At 35.1% G+C, this 15256-nt stretch overlaps 1 protein-coding gene across 2 annotated transcripts; it reads right to left on the bottom strand.

Annotated features, from left to right (window-relative positions):
* Positions 1–1114: 1114 nt before the first annotated feature.
* On the bottom strand, positions 1115–13306 carry c7b (complement component 7b). 2 transcript variants are annotated; one of them, XM_027140032.2, is made up of 18 exons: positions 13209–13306; positions 12548–12612; positions 11833–11908; positions 11599–11740; positions 10723–10867; positions 10324–10462; positions 9536–9670; positions 7436–7679; positions 6572–6685; positions 6313–6479; positions 5188–5416; positions 4628–4799; positions 4458–4545; positions 4235–4361; positions 3419–3607; positions 2611–2698; positions 1772–1953; positions 1115–1398 (listed from the first exon to the last, which is right to left on the bottom strand). In XM_027140032.2, the coding sequence occupies exons 1-18, from the start codon at positions 13212–13214 to the stop codon at positions 1229–1231; spliced, it is 2478 nt and encodes an 825-aa protein (XP_026995833.2). In that variant the 5' UTR covers positions 13215–13306; the 3' UTR covers positions 1115–1228. The 2 variants fall into 2 exon arrangements, with proteins under 2 accessions (XP_026995833.2, XP_047661752.1); XM_047805796.1 differs by having other exon boundaries at positions 11833–11929; positions 13209–13229.
* Positions 13307–15256: the final 1950 nt, after the last annotated feature.

The raw sequence follows: 15256 nt of genomic DNA, 5'->3' as shown, positions 1-15256 counted from the left end.
ATATATATATATATATATATATATATATATATATATATATATATATATTAGAGACAATGAAAATGCATTGAACACACTGAAACTTTAACAACACTCTTATCAGTCCTAGCTAATAATATCTATTGTCATTAATAACTGATCAAATATTAAATACAGATTAATGTAATAAAGATGAAAGAAGATAGAGAGATAAAATGAAAGAAAGACTGGTGTAATGCTGGTGATGAGGAGGTTGTTTGCCAACAATGTAGCTGTGAAGGACCTAGAGAACTTGAGCTTCGTGTTAGACATGACTACTGTATATTCAGACACATACATGGTTACAATGGCAGAAACAGCATGTCGTATTAAGGCTTTTCTAACCCAATGTAGAGGAGTGTTTCGCACTTTTAATTTAGAGGTATGGTTAAGAGCAGTGGGTTTTTTACCCACTCCGGCAAACTGTGGTGCCAAATATGTAAAGTGTGAATTGATGCAGTGTCAGGCTAGATGCTTAGCAACCGGCACAGAAATTGAACAGCGTGTGCTGCATATCACATGCTTCATACAGTCACAGTCACAAACCCTGTGTGCTGTGTAAACAGTAGTCGTAGCATTTAAGGAGATAAAATAAAATCAAATGGTGACAGAGATTGAGCAAAGAGGAGACTTTTTTTTACAATTATGGTCTGAAAAGTCCTGGCTGGCTATCAACCAACGCCTGGTCAACTACAAACTTAAAAAAACAAAAAGATTACAAAGATGTAAACAGTAACAAGCACAGTAAGGCAGATCTCTCTTTTATTTAAACAGGTTGCATGCTGTATTTATCTAATCATGGTTGTTGAAAGTGCAAATATGCAAATAAGAACATAAACTCATGGTTTGAGAATGTACAGTGAGAAGCATCAGATTTTAAAAAGCCAGTATTAATTGTTAACCCCGGGTAAAGAATGAGAATTATATCAGGATATCCCCGAATTCAGGTTATCTGTGGTTTAGAAGAAACCAAATATGGAAAATCCTTTGCTGATCAAAACAGTAAAAAAACATCCAAAACCATAGCATGTAAAGCTGTCTTTATACTAATCAATGCTGTCTGATACAAATTATTATGTAATAAAACAAACAGTCACAAGATACAAAACATGACTTTTATTTGCAGCCAAAACAGCAATGGAACAGTCTTTTAAAAAAAATAGCGGTAATAAAATAGAAAAACATCATATGAAAGTTATGCTGATTTAGTTCAATTTATACATTTTCCAATGTTGATGACTCTGATGTTGTTTCCTAAGCACCTCCAAGCCCCAGCCTCACATTCTGTCATAGACTCATGGCTGCCGTTGTCAACAGAGGCACAAAGGTGAGCAGGTTCTTCTGGACAATCCTCTGGGTCTTTACAGCTACACCCCACACCTGAAAACATACACAGTAGCATTCAGTTCAATCTCGGCCTTCTCTATAATGCCTGTAAGTTTTATATAATATTTTATACCACTATGTCAGAAAGCAGCTACAAATCACTGGAAATATTAAGAGTTTATATAAACAGACTAAAAACATGTGTGGATTTATTTAACATTAATGGAAGGAGTCATCAGTGTCAGTGATTTGTAGCAGTCAGAGGTGAAGCTGTAACTTTTAAGCCTTCCAACACTAGTAAAATATCTTCAGGACATAATATTTTATATGTTTTTTTACTAAAATGACAAGTTTTGTCCTTTTAAATTTGGCAAAGAAGAAAAAAAGGAATTCAAATATTCTTAAAATAATAATCAGAAAGTCATACCAGTGCACTCCTCCCATGGCTTGCAGTCCTGACAGGATGTGACTTTGGTCTCTTGCCAATCACACGCAGTGTCCTGGAGGAGAGAGAGTGTCCGGCCCAGACACTGCATGGCACCAACCTGACACACGCCCATTTGTTTCACCAGGCCAGGACGCACAGAGGCACACACTTGCAGAGAAGTCCTGTGGAATGAGACACTCAGAAATAATACAGGTTTTTCTTTGCAGAAATATACACAATATCTACAGTATAATAGGTCTTCAAAATAAATATTTTGCTCAGGCATCCAAAGAGGGCATTGTTAATAACTAACAACCTACTACACAATATATGTACCGGATCAAGGTCTATGCATAAGACAGTGGCAAATATCTGTATTGCAACATTACAGTAACATGTATACAGTATAAATATCTATCTATCTATCTATCTATCTATCTATCTATCTATCTATCTATCTATCTATCTATCTATCTATCTATCTATCTATCTATCCATCTATCCATCTATCCATCTATCTATCTATCTATCTATCTATCTATCTATCTATCTATCTATCTATCTATGCATAAATGTATGTTTGCATTAGTAGTTTCAGGTTACACTGCTACAAAGGACTTGCTTCTGTTTTGCAGGTAAACTCTGACAACCTCTTTGTGATTTTTTCCTCTGAAGTGTTAACTGGACTTCAAAAGAACTCTGTTTCTCTTATCCAATAATGCATAAAACATCAAATAAACAAAAGTCAAAATTTCCACGTAAAATATAGGGTGACTAAGACTTTTGCATACTACTATAGATGACATTATACAAGAACTTGGCCTACAAAAACAGCTTACCCGCATTCATACGGCATTTTGCACACACACTGGGCCTGTCCAGGTTTCTCCCACGGCTTGCAGCCCTGGGGCACCTTTAACTGGACCACTAAAACACACAATCCATTTCAGTATAAGAAAATGAGAGGATATTATTATTGCACAACAACCGAGATACACTCCTGCACTCTCCTAAAAGGGCTCTGCCAAAACATGTGGATAAATAATGGCTGTTCCACTTAAAAAGCAGCTGTGCTCTGAGTTTGGCCAACAGTCAGTTGAACATACATGTGACTTTCTTAGCTTTTACACTGCTATTTTTTAGGATGACAGGCCAAATATTGCACCAACTAACAAATGTAAAACACTATGTGTCTCATAGTCAGCAGTCCGATTTACAGATGTGTGTTGCTAATTTAACATAAACTAGTTTGGGTCAGTTAGTGACTAGTGAACCTTCGTGAGATTCAGCTAACAGGAGTCAACACTAGATAGTCATTTCTTATGTCATTATATAAATCTAAAGGGAAAAATGCCTTTGGATTAAGTCAAAATAGTGAGAGAGGGACTTGAATTAATATTATGTTAAGTATTTCATTATTTCAACTTAATACATAACATCGCATTATCTATTTTATAATAATAATTACATTTTTACTGCATTCTGTTTTTGATGAAAATCCTAAATCACAGTTTGTGAAAAATTAATGAAGTGCTATAGATTCATTTCTGGCTTCAGATGAAGATTCAGAGCTTTTGTAAGGTACAGTTTCAAAACTGGATTAAAATACCAGCTAGCCAGTGCAGGAAACCTACTTAAATTTTGTACCTGGGTTGCATTTAATATTGTTGGGTATTGGGGACCAGCTGAGACTGGCACGGCAGATTATCTCCTGCTGTCCCTCGAGCTGCATGCCACTGGGACATGACAAGGACACTGTCTCTCCTATCAAATACGTCTGCTTCAAGGGTGAGGCTATGACATGATTCAGGAGTGGTGGAGCATCACATGAAGTTTCTGGTACAAAGCACAAAGGTTAAATTGAGGTTTTTAATCATTCAATTTTTTCACAAATAAATAAAGCTATATCTGAAGCTATAAAGCTAAGACCTTTTTATGTTTTAATATTAATACAGAAAAGAATTAGCATAATGTTGGTGAGGATAAAAATAGAAAATAATGAATTATGGGGTGGTTTGATGAAGTGGAGACACTCCAATACTTTTCCTATAACAATACAGTATGTCCGTAGGTATGATTTCTTTCTCTTAAACCACACCAGATGGTTTACAATTACAAATTATTTACTGATGTTGAATGCTTATATGGTGAGTTCCCTCTCTAGTCTCTAATTTTTCTTTCTTTTTATGTTAACAAGACAATCACCTGTCATTTTTGGGTCACACCACTGTTATAGAGGGTGTTTTTATAGACAATTAATCAACACCTTCTGACAAATCAGAATTCAGAATTCAAATATAAAATTAAAGTAAGACATAAGAGGAACCCTAAATGTACCCACAATACATCTGCATTGAAATTCAATTTGTAAAATCTTTGCACTCATTCGAAGTGTTTTTAAGATGAAATAATCTACAATTCTGAAAACCTTCTGCAAATATACTGCTCAGTTTTCTGACTTACTCTTGCACTCTGTTTGTCCTCTCTTCCAGTTCAAGCTCTCCGTACATTCAGCTACAGGATCCCCGGCATATCCTTCAATGCAGGCGTATTCAATCTTACTGCCAACTGCATAAACATCTTTAGGGCTCTAAATAGTGAGGGAGCAGATTAGTAACAGGTAAGCCAGTCTTCCAGTTTGTTTATTGAAATGTTGTGTTGCATTATTACAGTGGGAGAAGCTCACCAAAACAAACCCATTTCTCACAGGAGGTGGAAGCTTGCAAGACTTTACTGGGCTCAGGGATGAATCAAAACAATGTGGCTCCATAAATCTAAAATGTCAATCACTGTATTAAGGTTGAATATGATGTAAAAAAATAGCGTTTTACAATTAAATACTTTTCACCATCACACCTTAAGTGTTCAAGGTCCGGGTCCTCACAGGCTTTGTGTTCGATGGAAGGGCCTACACAATGTTTGCCCCCGTTTTTCGGTACAGGGTTATTACATATGCGAGTCCTTGATTTCTGACCTTGAGAACAAGTTCCCCAGGCTGACCAGCAACTCCAACTGCCATGAACAACTCCTGCAAAAAAAATAGTGTTCAAAGAAAAAAAAAATCAATGGCGGTGAGATCTTTTACCACAACAAAGTTTCTGTCCTATAATATATTATAATTCATATAATACTACAGCAATTTTGCACCAATTACAACAAATTGCAATTACAATTATTTTGCAACAAAACAACATATCTGTAAATCTTTATATCCTTTTATAGATACATTTATTGTTGAAACTTCCAGTGTTAAATGCTTTTCTACAATATTTATCTGATCATTTTTAATAATGATTGGCTTATCTCTGCTGAAAAATAACACATTTAAATCCTTGTGAATGTGAAAGATTTAGAATTAATGACCAATCAGGCCCAAGAATTTAACACTGTCCAAAAAATATCATAGTCAGCTATACCTGTCTGTTCTCCAAGGACATGACCGTTTTGGCAGGATGTGCCGCTGGTGTCGGGTTTGCACACACAGGTACACACTCCATCACTCAACACAGGCCTGCCATTGTTGTGGCATGGCCTGCAATGGCATGGGCTTTGTTCCTCAAGGTAGGCCTCCAGTGCCCTCTTCAGGTGGAACTTCTTCAGCTGTGCACATGACACCTCCTTCACCAGCTCATAGATTGGCCTCAGCTAAAGATATTATGACAAAAAAAAATATATACATTTATTCTGTCTGGAATGTCTACTCAAATCAAATATGAAAGATATACTTATACTTACATATAAAATAAAATTTAGAAAAATAGAATTATATATAAAATAAAATAAGCTAGTAAAATAAGATAGTATTCACAGATATTAATAAAAAAATATTAAAATGTCAAAAAATTTGCTATTTCCTTTTTTTTCCCTCTATGCCTTTATAACTGACCCCCTTTTATCCTCTGAACAGTGCTTTCATTCTCTCTCTATTTTATTTATTTATTTATTTATTTGTTTGTTTGTTTGTTTATTTATTTATTTATTTATTTATTTATTTATTTATTTTTGCCTTCCTGTAGCACACTGCACAATGCATTGATTTATTTTATTATAAATGTCTGTTAATATTTGAATTTAAATCAACTGTTGATCAATTGTATAAGTGGTGGAATAATTTCCTTTCTTTTTTTTAAAAAACACTTCACAATATTGAGCATGAATGAATGAGTAGATTTTCACTAACAATTAGATTAAAATACAAAGAACTACTAGTTAAATGCTAGTTCATTTGTAAATACGTTAGAAGGACTTCACTATTAACAAACATCAATTAACTGAATATTAAGCACCAATTACTAAATAGTTCAATATAATATTGGATACAGCTCTTTTACCAATAATTACTACTGATTAATTACTGATAGGAACAGGAAAAATGTGTACAAAGAACTATTTGTTCCTGCTAAATTCCTGCATAATTACCTATAAGTTGATGAACAGTATGGTAAAGTATTACAGAAATTAATTCAGAATAAAAAACATATCCTTTAATTGTATGTTAGAAAACAAATTGCAGAATTTTATTAGATTTGTTTAGACAATACCTTCGATTTGATGACCTGAGGGAAGTCCTTGACTGAGCCAGCCCATTTGGCATACAGGGCATAGTTATTCTCAGGGTTCTCCAGATCCAGCTGGCCTAAACCAGCCACGTAAGCACCATGACCTCCAATTATGTTGGTCTTTACTTGCAGTGTTTTGCTGCTTTGTTCTGTGAAACAACATTTAGAGATTAAATTAAGCTGCAGATTTCTTTGTTACCTTGTGGAATGTACAGTACTGTATGAAAAGAAATAAATTAACCATTGGAGCTCCTAAGTGACTGGACCAATTTCTCACACTTAGTCGTTCTCTTCTTTCGGAACAGACGTCTCTTGACACGTGTGACACACTTGTGAAAGTCAGTATCTGTTTGACCTGCATGTTGAAACAAAAAAGATATCTTACATTAGAACTAGTGGGACATATAAAGAATAAAACTACTGTTACCATCCCAAAGCTGATTATTTACTTATAACAGCAGTTGAAAAAGCTTGATTTAAGCTTGATGTTTATTAAAGAGCAGCTGTTGTTAAAAATATTATGTTATGTTATGAATAATCAGATTTGAACATTTAAAACTGTTGAGGTATAAATTCCTATGTTGTTAATGCCAATGAATCATTTCATAGGTAGGTACATATTTATATGAACTGGCTTTTAAATAGTTTTTTTAAAGTTTTCTTGGATTCTTGGTCCTAAAAAGCCACTTGGATCCATTTGGAAGCCTCCCCAATAAGAAAACCCTCTGTCATAGGTTTCTCCACTGAACCTATGCAGGGTTTCTACATTTCTATGAAAATAGGTTAACTGTTAATGAATTGGATATTAGTAAATCGGTTTGTTAAACAGATTTTTTAAGACATGTTAAAGCTCCTGAGTCAGTAATTTACAATGGAGCTAATATGAAAGGTATTATTACACTAAAGAGTTCTTTGCCTTTCAAAGGGATTTGACATGGGACCTTCTCTGACAGGTTTATAGTGTTGAGGGAGTTATATAACTTTTGTATTACAAGTGTCTTATGAGAGTGAGCAGCAGTTCTGTGAAGTTTAAGGGGTTGGGTATAACTGGATGCTTGTCATCCCCCTCCACTCAAATGGAGAACAGCAGTTAAATGACACTTACTCATTTCACTCATAAACTTGGAATCAAACTCCAGCAGGACTTGATACTGTCCACCCAAAGAGCCCTCAGCCATGAAGTGTGTGCCATAGAGTTGCAGGATTGAGCGGTAAGCTGCTGGATCATACGTGTTAGGAAGAGCAGACAAAGCTCTCCAAAACTCCTCAGAGAGAGGGAGGTACTCTGGGATGTTATTCTGGAACTGAGCTACTTCTACTTCATTCTTGATAATCAAGAGCTGGTAGGCCTGTTGGAAGAACAGCAGATTTTATGTCCTTGTAAATCATTGGCATATATTGGTGTGTTTTTGAAAATCATGACTTTATTATCTAAAAGTTATGTATCCACAGTAAGACAAGCTGAGCAGTTTCACAGCTACCTAAAGTGAAAGCATGCAAAATTCATAGTAAAATTTTGTATCCAACAACTATTCAGTATCCCAAAACTCAAGCTTATCATCTCAAGATTTCTGAAGATAGATTGTTCACCTGTAGAAACCAGGGATCCTCAATGGTTTTTAAATGGCTACATGTTCTTAAGGTGCTAGATGGAACTTTTTTCTAATTGTATACAGCTCTGAAAATGAATTCACAACAGTAAATCATTTTTTAAAGACCATGCCTGAGTAGAGCTAGTTTGAGTCCAAAAAACATATATGCACAACCCTGAACGGCACATTTGAAATTCTTATCACATGCATGGAAACATTTTTTTAATGACAAACTCCAGCTTTAAATGAAATATATCTTATGTAATGTAGTAATGTAGCGTTTCTAAACCTTTTAGGTGTTGTTCAGTTGTCTCCTAAAGGCTTTGACACGGATATGTTAGAGCAGGAGTGTCAAACTCAAATTCACAATGGGCCAAAATATAAAACTGAGATAAAGTCACGGGCCAAACTGAATATTTATTGAAAAATTAACTGCAACTGATAATGTTCAACCTTTCTCATTTGGAAACAAACTTTAGTTTTGCTTAAATACAGGATTTGGAACAACCAGAGCTTGATATTACAAACACATAAGAAATTAAATTTGAAATAAGACACATCAGTGATGTTCATTTCGCAAACTTTGACCATACAATTTTTGACCAACTCTCCCTCATTAAAGGGCCGGGCAAATTTTGCAATCTCTGCTGCAACAATAAAGCTTTACAGCCTTTACTGCAGCTTCACTTTTTGATTTTGCTTTCATGAACATAGTCTACCGGGAAAGCAGACTTTTTTCATCTCCTCCGCCTTCTGGAGCTTCTGCTTTACTGTACGTCCAGGTCCTTATACTTCTCATAATGTTTCGTTTCATAGTGTCTTATGTTATATTCTTTCGTTACAGACACTTTAGCTCCGTACGCAAGACAAACAGGTCTGTTCTTTATATTCGTGAATAATAATCTCCCTCCCACCTGTCTTGAAAGCTCCTATTGTCTATCTTTTGTTTGACCATTTTTGTGAAGGGTGGAATTAACTTTCCTGATGTGACTGTAGAATGGTTGTTAACGACTGTCATGTCAGAGAATGAGGGGCGCTTGCTGTTCGTGACTACGCGCCAATACAGTGGCAAGGCATTCTGGGATTTGTAGTATTAGCGGAGCATGCGGCTAGCAAGCTGTAATGCACATTTGATATGATCTCGCGGGCCAGATTTTTACATATATATTTTATATATATAATTACACCGCCATAATAATTATATATAAAATTATTTGACCCGCGGGCCTGAGTTTGACACCCCTGTGTTAGAGCTTATGCCATTGACCTTGTAACTTTGTTGTGAAAAGTCAATGGTGCATCTACAAGTGTTAGTGAGTGTTGTCCATCAACGCATTCACAATGAAATCAATGGCCAAACAATAAACAACTAAAAATACACACAACTTCAGTTATTCATTTCTGCATTCAGTCATGGTTCACAATCATTAAATAATGAAATCAACACATTTTACAAAGTGACCAAAGTCGTAATGATTAGGTTGAACCACAGAGAAAGGCAGAATTTTTTGTCACTGCATATAAGGTATAATTAAACAGTGTTAAGTACTTCAAGTATTTATAGTTTAGCAAACAAATCCTGAGCACATTACAGTTGATTTACATTACATTACCTTGTCCCGCTTCAGTTCATTGTGGAAGGTTTTGTGATCATGGCCTCCTTGGATTTTATAGCGCTGCTCTACATGGTCAGTGTAAGACCAGGAGCTGGTGTAGAACTCATCACTAAAGTCACTGTCAACAGCCACCTGATAAAAATATGAAAAAAATTATTTTAATAAATAAGATATTAATGATGTGTTTACTGATAAACTACTGAACACTACCAACTCTTTTTATTGTTTTTTTAAAAACTGACATGACAGTTTTAACTGAATAACAGAACATATCTGCTTATATATACAATTTTGTCATAATATAAAAAGTTTAAATTATAAGCATCTAATATGGCACATTGAAAACGGTCAGACTCGCTTGGATTGTTAACATAACACAGATGTAGTGACACTATATGTATCTGTTTATTGCTTCAAATACTATTATCAAATCTGTGTTTGGATTTAAACCCAGAGTGGGTGTGGCCTAAACCAGAGGCTATTATTATTATTATTATTATTATTATTATTATTATTATTATTATTATTATTATTATTATTATTATTATTATTATTATTATTATTATGAACACTAGCACTGTGCCTTCAGAAACACTAGTGACAAGTCATATGTTCAAATGTGAGCACTCTCTGCTTGATAAGGGAATTCCTGCCACATGCTTATGTTTATATCTAACATTCAACCACATTAAAGTAAAAACCTCACACTGATGACCTAGAAGTGAACTTCAATTATTTAGATTCAGTAACACTCGCAGTATATTCATTACACAAAGCTTTCTCACCTGAAAGCTGTATCTGAGGATACTTTGTGAGAGTCTGTAAAAGTCTCTGTGGTCCCCACTAAACAATTTCCTGCACTGGCCACCGAAGCTGAGGGTGTTAATAACACCAGCCTTCAGCTTGCCTGTCAACACATCAACCCTGTGGAATACAGCAGCAAGTAAACATTATAAATATAAGTTTTCTAGTATGCTAGAACAGACATTTTACTTTAGGCTTTAAAGGAATGCACCATTTCTCAAATTAATTCAACACACCCTCCAAGTTCATCCAGTGATACTGTGTTTAAGGGCAGGAAAAGTATAATGAATTCTTATTTGTGATAGTATGATGTGCTGTATGTAAAGTAGAAATCAGGTAAATTTTCTTGAAGTATCTTTTTAATAAGTACTGTGTCCTACCCTTTTCCAGTGAGATCAGAATTCGGTGGAATTTTATGCAGGTTACACATAAGAGTGTTGTATTGTGTACAGCGTTGCTCATCTAAACCATCCTCCTGGCAGTCCTGATCACCGTTACACACAAGAGTGGAGCTGATACACTGACCTACACACACATACACACACATGTCCTATTTTCACAATGTGTTTAATTTTAGCTTTCATTTATTTAATTTTAGCTTTAAACTGGCTGAGTCTGAGGAAGTCGAGTAAAGAAAGTATGTGTCACACAATTAATGTCAACCTCTTTATGTTCTTCACTATGTAATAGAATCCTTGGATTCTGAAGAAATTTCTGTGCCAGACAAACAAATTTTGCCAAATATTGGTATGATTCCACCCCTTAAGATTTGGTGATGCAAATGATATTAGATTTAGCTTTAGATTTAGATTAGATTTAATAATTCTATTTAAAAGAGAGAGAGAGAGAGAGAGAGAGAGAGAGAGAGAGAGAGAGAGAGAGAGAGAGAGAGAGAGAGAGAGAGAGAGAGAGAGATATTACATCATAAAAATGTTGTATGAAAGTTTTGGTTTTGAGGTACTTTTTTCTTAACGTTTTTCATTACGTTTTTCTTATTTAGGTAAAACTTATCTTATCTTATCTTATCTTATCTTATCTTATCTTATCTTATCTTATCTTATCTTATCTTATCCCCAGGCGCCGCAGCATAAATGCCTGCCCACTGCTCCTGGTGTTCGCTGCTGTGTGTGTGTGCACTTTGGATGGGTTAAATGCAGAGAACGAATTCTGAGTATGGGTCACCATACTGTACTTAGCCGTATGTCATGTCACTTATCTTATCCTATCTTATCTTATCTTTTTGCAAGGTTTAGTACCAGAAGTGCAGCGGAACCGATCTCCACATCCTTCTTCCAGGGGACAGCTTTTAGTAGGCACACAAGCTTGTCTTTCAACAGCCTCCCCTGTGCAAACACTCCCACCAAACTGAGGGAAAACTTGTATGGAGCGAGTTCTAACCTAATAAAAGCCAAATACAAAGGAGTAAACATTTGTTTTATTGGTTTGATGCTTTATTTTAGCCATTTCAATCTCCACTTGATTCTGTGTACCTGTGTTTTGGTGCAGCCATCACACTCTGACCAGTCTCCGTAAGAGCCCCATATGCAGTTTACAGGCTGGTCACATCTGTCAGAGTTAAACACAAAACTGATTCAAAACAACAAATTATTTTACAGATTACCAAACAATCCTATCTTCACACAAATGTCAGTTAAGATATTTTAGCTTACTAAACTGAGCTTCTTTTATTTTTGCAATGTTGCAATCAGGTTGTTGTTAACCACTAGTGTAGCACTATGGCTCTAATGTCTTTGTGGAGTTGTTCAATGTCTCAGACAGACCTTTAAACAAAGCTGATCAGCCATAAATGTTCCCTTTTGGTGTCTGACGGTTGCTCCTGCTGCTAAAAGACTAATAAACTAAGGTAACAACTAATAGAAGTTACAGCTACCAGCTTCATGCAAAAACAGTTGCATGATAGAGCAGAATAAATCCACATTCAATTCTCATTACCTGGCTCGTTTACCAATAATATTGAGTTTAAATAGAAAAATGATTCATTGAAAAGAGCTGAGTCATCTTCCTAGAAGAGCTGACTGGTGCTTAATATTAGCACTAAAGACGTAAAGAAGAAACTATTAAACAGCAAACATATCTTAAATGATCAAATACATGTGCAAGAAAACAAATTTGTTTTTTTGGACAAGCTAATCTTTTAAAATTGCCACATTTAATTTAATTTACAGAGTTGCTTTTTTAACCTACCTGATATGTGACAAAGACATGAGCAGGACTAACAAGGAGGATGAAGTGTCACTTATCAGAGGTTTCTGGAAACACATACAGTGATGAAGCACACAAAGCCTTCTATTCTTTGCAGTATGACCCAAAATTAACCAAATATACAATATAAGGCTTCTTAAAGAAGGTGTTGCGGTAAGAAAAGGACAGTGGAAAAGTTCCTGAGGTAATTCTGGGGCACATACTGTATGTAAGGAGTGTGTGCAAATTAGACAAAATTAGACCAAAACAATTAGTGTAAAGAGCTCCACAATTAAATCTACTTGGGTATGCACTGTACAAGTGAAATACAAATATTTTTACTTGAAATTATGTCTGACCTGTTGTCTTTCAAATCCAATTTGCAATGCTCAATTCATATAAAAAGGTAGAAAATAATATTTTTTTTAAAGCTTAATCTTGTATAAAATAGAAATATTTTTTTAAAGAATTTTAGTTCCAGTCAACAGTTAGGTTATATTGGCTAAAATATGTAATTAAACTGAATTTCTCATGTTACTGAGAAACTACACAGTGTAGACTCCCATGTCACAAAAGTTACAGCTTTACTTCTGACTGTTACAAACCCTCCATAAATGTTACCATCTGCTTAAAGAAAACATAATGGTTTGAATTCAGTACTTACCTTCATGCTAGAGGCCTGAGTTACTTTGTTATCTGTCAAAAGCAGAACAAGGCCAATCTCATATAATAGCTACTCAGAGATTACTCAACCCTGTGATTCCCTGCACTTGCAGTACTCAATCCAAAGGTTTGTGTTTTTCTCCTCGAACTCTTTTCCTGTGCTGCTTTTTTTGCTTGCTTCTGAATTGGCACCAGCATACAGTATTTTCACAATCTGACCTCTGAGCAATCTGAGCTGTAATTTCCAGAACATTTGTTGAACTTAGCAGCATGTGATGAAGTGTGTAACGTAATAGTTTTTTTTCCCCCTGAACAATTTGGAACAGCCAGATCCAGACTTGAGCAATAACTGTTTTTGCTGGATGATGGGGTCAGAGGTCTAAAGCTAGTAAACATTAATTAGATATCATTCTAAAAATAATTTAAGTTCAGGCCAGTTTATTCAGAAATATAATACAAATAAATTTCTAAATACAGAGCTAAATCAGGCAGAGTTACACTTCTGGAGCCACTGACAAAAGACAGCATAAGACATCAAACAAACAAAGAAACAATCAAATAAACAACAAAAAATCTTTATCCGTATCTGTTTAAAACTTGTTATCTGTTCAGTCTGAATGTATGTGTATTTGGTTTTTATCTTTGTTTAGAACTGCCTGCTATATTTTATTCTGAATTTAGATAGTGCTATTTCCCAAACTATAAGCATACACAATGGCAAGGCCAAATTATTTGTGTTATACACCATTTGACATGAGACTTTAATATTTCAGCTTTCATTTCCTGAAATAAACACCAAGATGTAATACATTTTTGTATCAAACCACTAAATTTTTAAGTGATCAAAAGTATAGAAACAAATAAGTCTAGAAGTAAGTAAAAGTAACACTTTTGGCTGCATATCCCTTGTTTGCAATAATCGCATCAAGCTTGTGAGTCACTGGCAGAATTAAATTGTTGGTCACTTCTTTTATGATGCTTTCTAGACCTGTACCACAGTTTCTTTCAGTTTGTTTTGGTGGGTTTCTTTCTTTACAGTCTCCTCTTTACGGAATGAAATGCTGTTCAGTTGGGTAAAGGTCTAATGATTGACATGGTCAGTCTTAAACCTTTCACTTTTTCTGCTAATGAAGTCCTTTATTGTGCTGACAGTGTGTTTTGAGCATTGTCCTGCTCATGACAAAGTTCCTCCTGATTAATCTGGATTCATTTCTTTGTAAATCGACAGAATAATTCTGTAGACTTCTGATTTCATTCTGCTGCTTCCAATATGAGTGCCATCATCAATAAAGACCAGTGATTCTCTTCTAGAAGCAGCCATGCACAAATGACACTACCTTCACTGTGCTTGACTGATGACCTCATATGTTTTGGATCATAACAGATCATATCTTCCTCCACACTTTGGCCTTTTACTCACTTTACTAGATGTTAATATGGGATCAAGAGCTCTTTATGCATTTGTGAATTCCAGGTGTCTTACTGATATTGCTCATGAGAAGATAAAATCTTGTGCAATAGCCTCTAAATTTCTGCTCTCGATGTCTTATTTGAACAGTTGATTGTTTATTATTTTCACCTGCCATGTGAAGGTTGTATTTCACATCACTAACTTTTCATTTTGGGATTTTTCTTCACAGCTTTCACAATATTTCTGTCATCAGTTGTTGCTTTCTTTGCTGACCTGCTCGGTGTCTTAGTTTTTTCAGGACATATGGCTAGACCCTATGTTTGCGCAGTGCTTTCCGATTGATTTTCCCTCTTTTCAGAAAGGTTTTCTTTTATCAGATAGATAGTGTTCTGATCTTCATGTTGGCTTATCTATTTTAACAACAAATGCAGGTGAAACTGACAGCTAAAACTATGAGTAGCTCTTTAGATCTATTTATAGAGCTATTTACCACATCTACATAACATCTTACTAGGTTCTGTAGTAACAGAAACAACAAACAACGCAAATAAAAGATAAAAGTCTAAACTCTAAGCTACTTCACACATCCATCTTTTCATTTCCAAACTAAAGTCTACAGCAAAAACAAATGAATCGTT

Source organism: Tachysurus fulvidraco, chromosome 21 (genome assembly GCF_022655615.1).
Source record: "Tachysurus fulvidraco isolate hzauxx_2018 chromosome 21, HZAU_PFXX_2.0, whole genome shotgun sequence".
Taxonomy (NCBI): Eukaryota; Metazoa; Chordata; class Actinopteri; order Siluriformes; family Bagridae; genus Tachysurus; species Tachysurus fulvidraco.
The sequence above is the reverse complement of the archived record's forward strand: the minus strand, read 5'-3'. Positions and strand labels throughout refer to the sequence as shown.

What these genes read in the sequence shown, in the direction of transcription:
- c7b (XM_047805796.1), bottom strand. An exon ending in ATGGCTGCACCAAAACACAG is followed by an intron (nt 11,741 to 11,832) that starts GTACACAGAATC and finishes GGCTTTTATTAG; the next exon opens with GTTAGAACTCGCTCCATACA. An exon ending in TGAGAAATGGGTTTGTTTTG is followed by an intron (nt 4,362 to 4,457) that starts GTGAGCTTCTCC and finishes CTCACTATTTAG; the next exon opens with AGCCCTAAAGATGTTTATGC.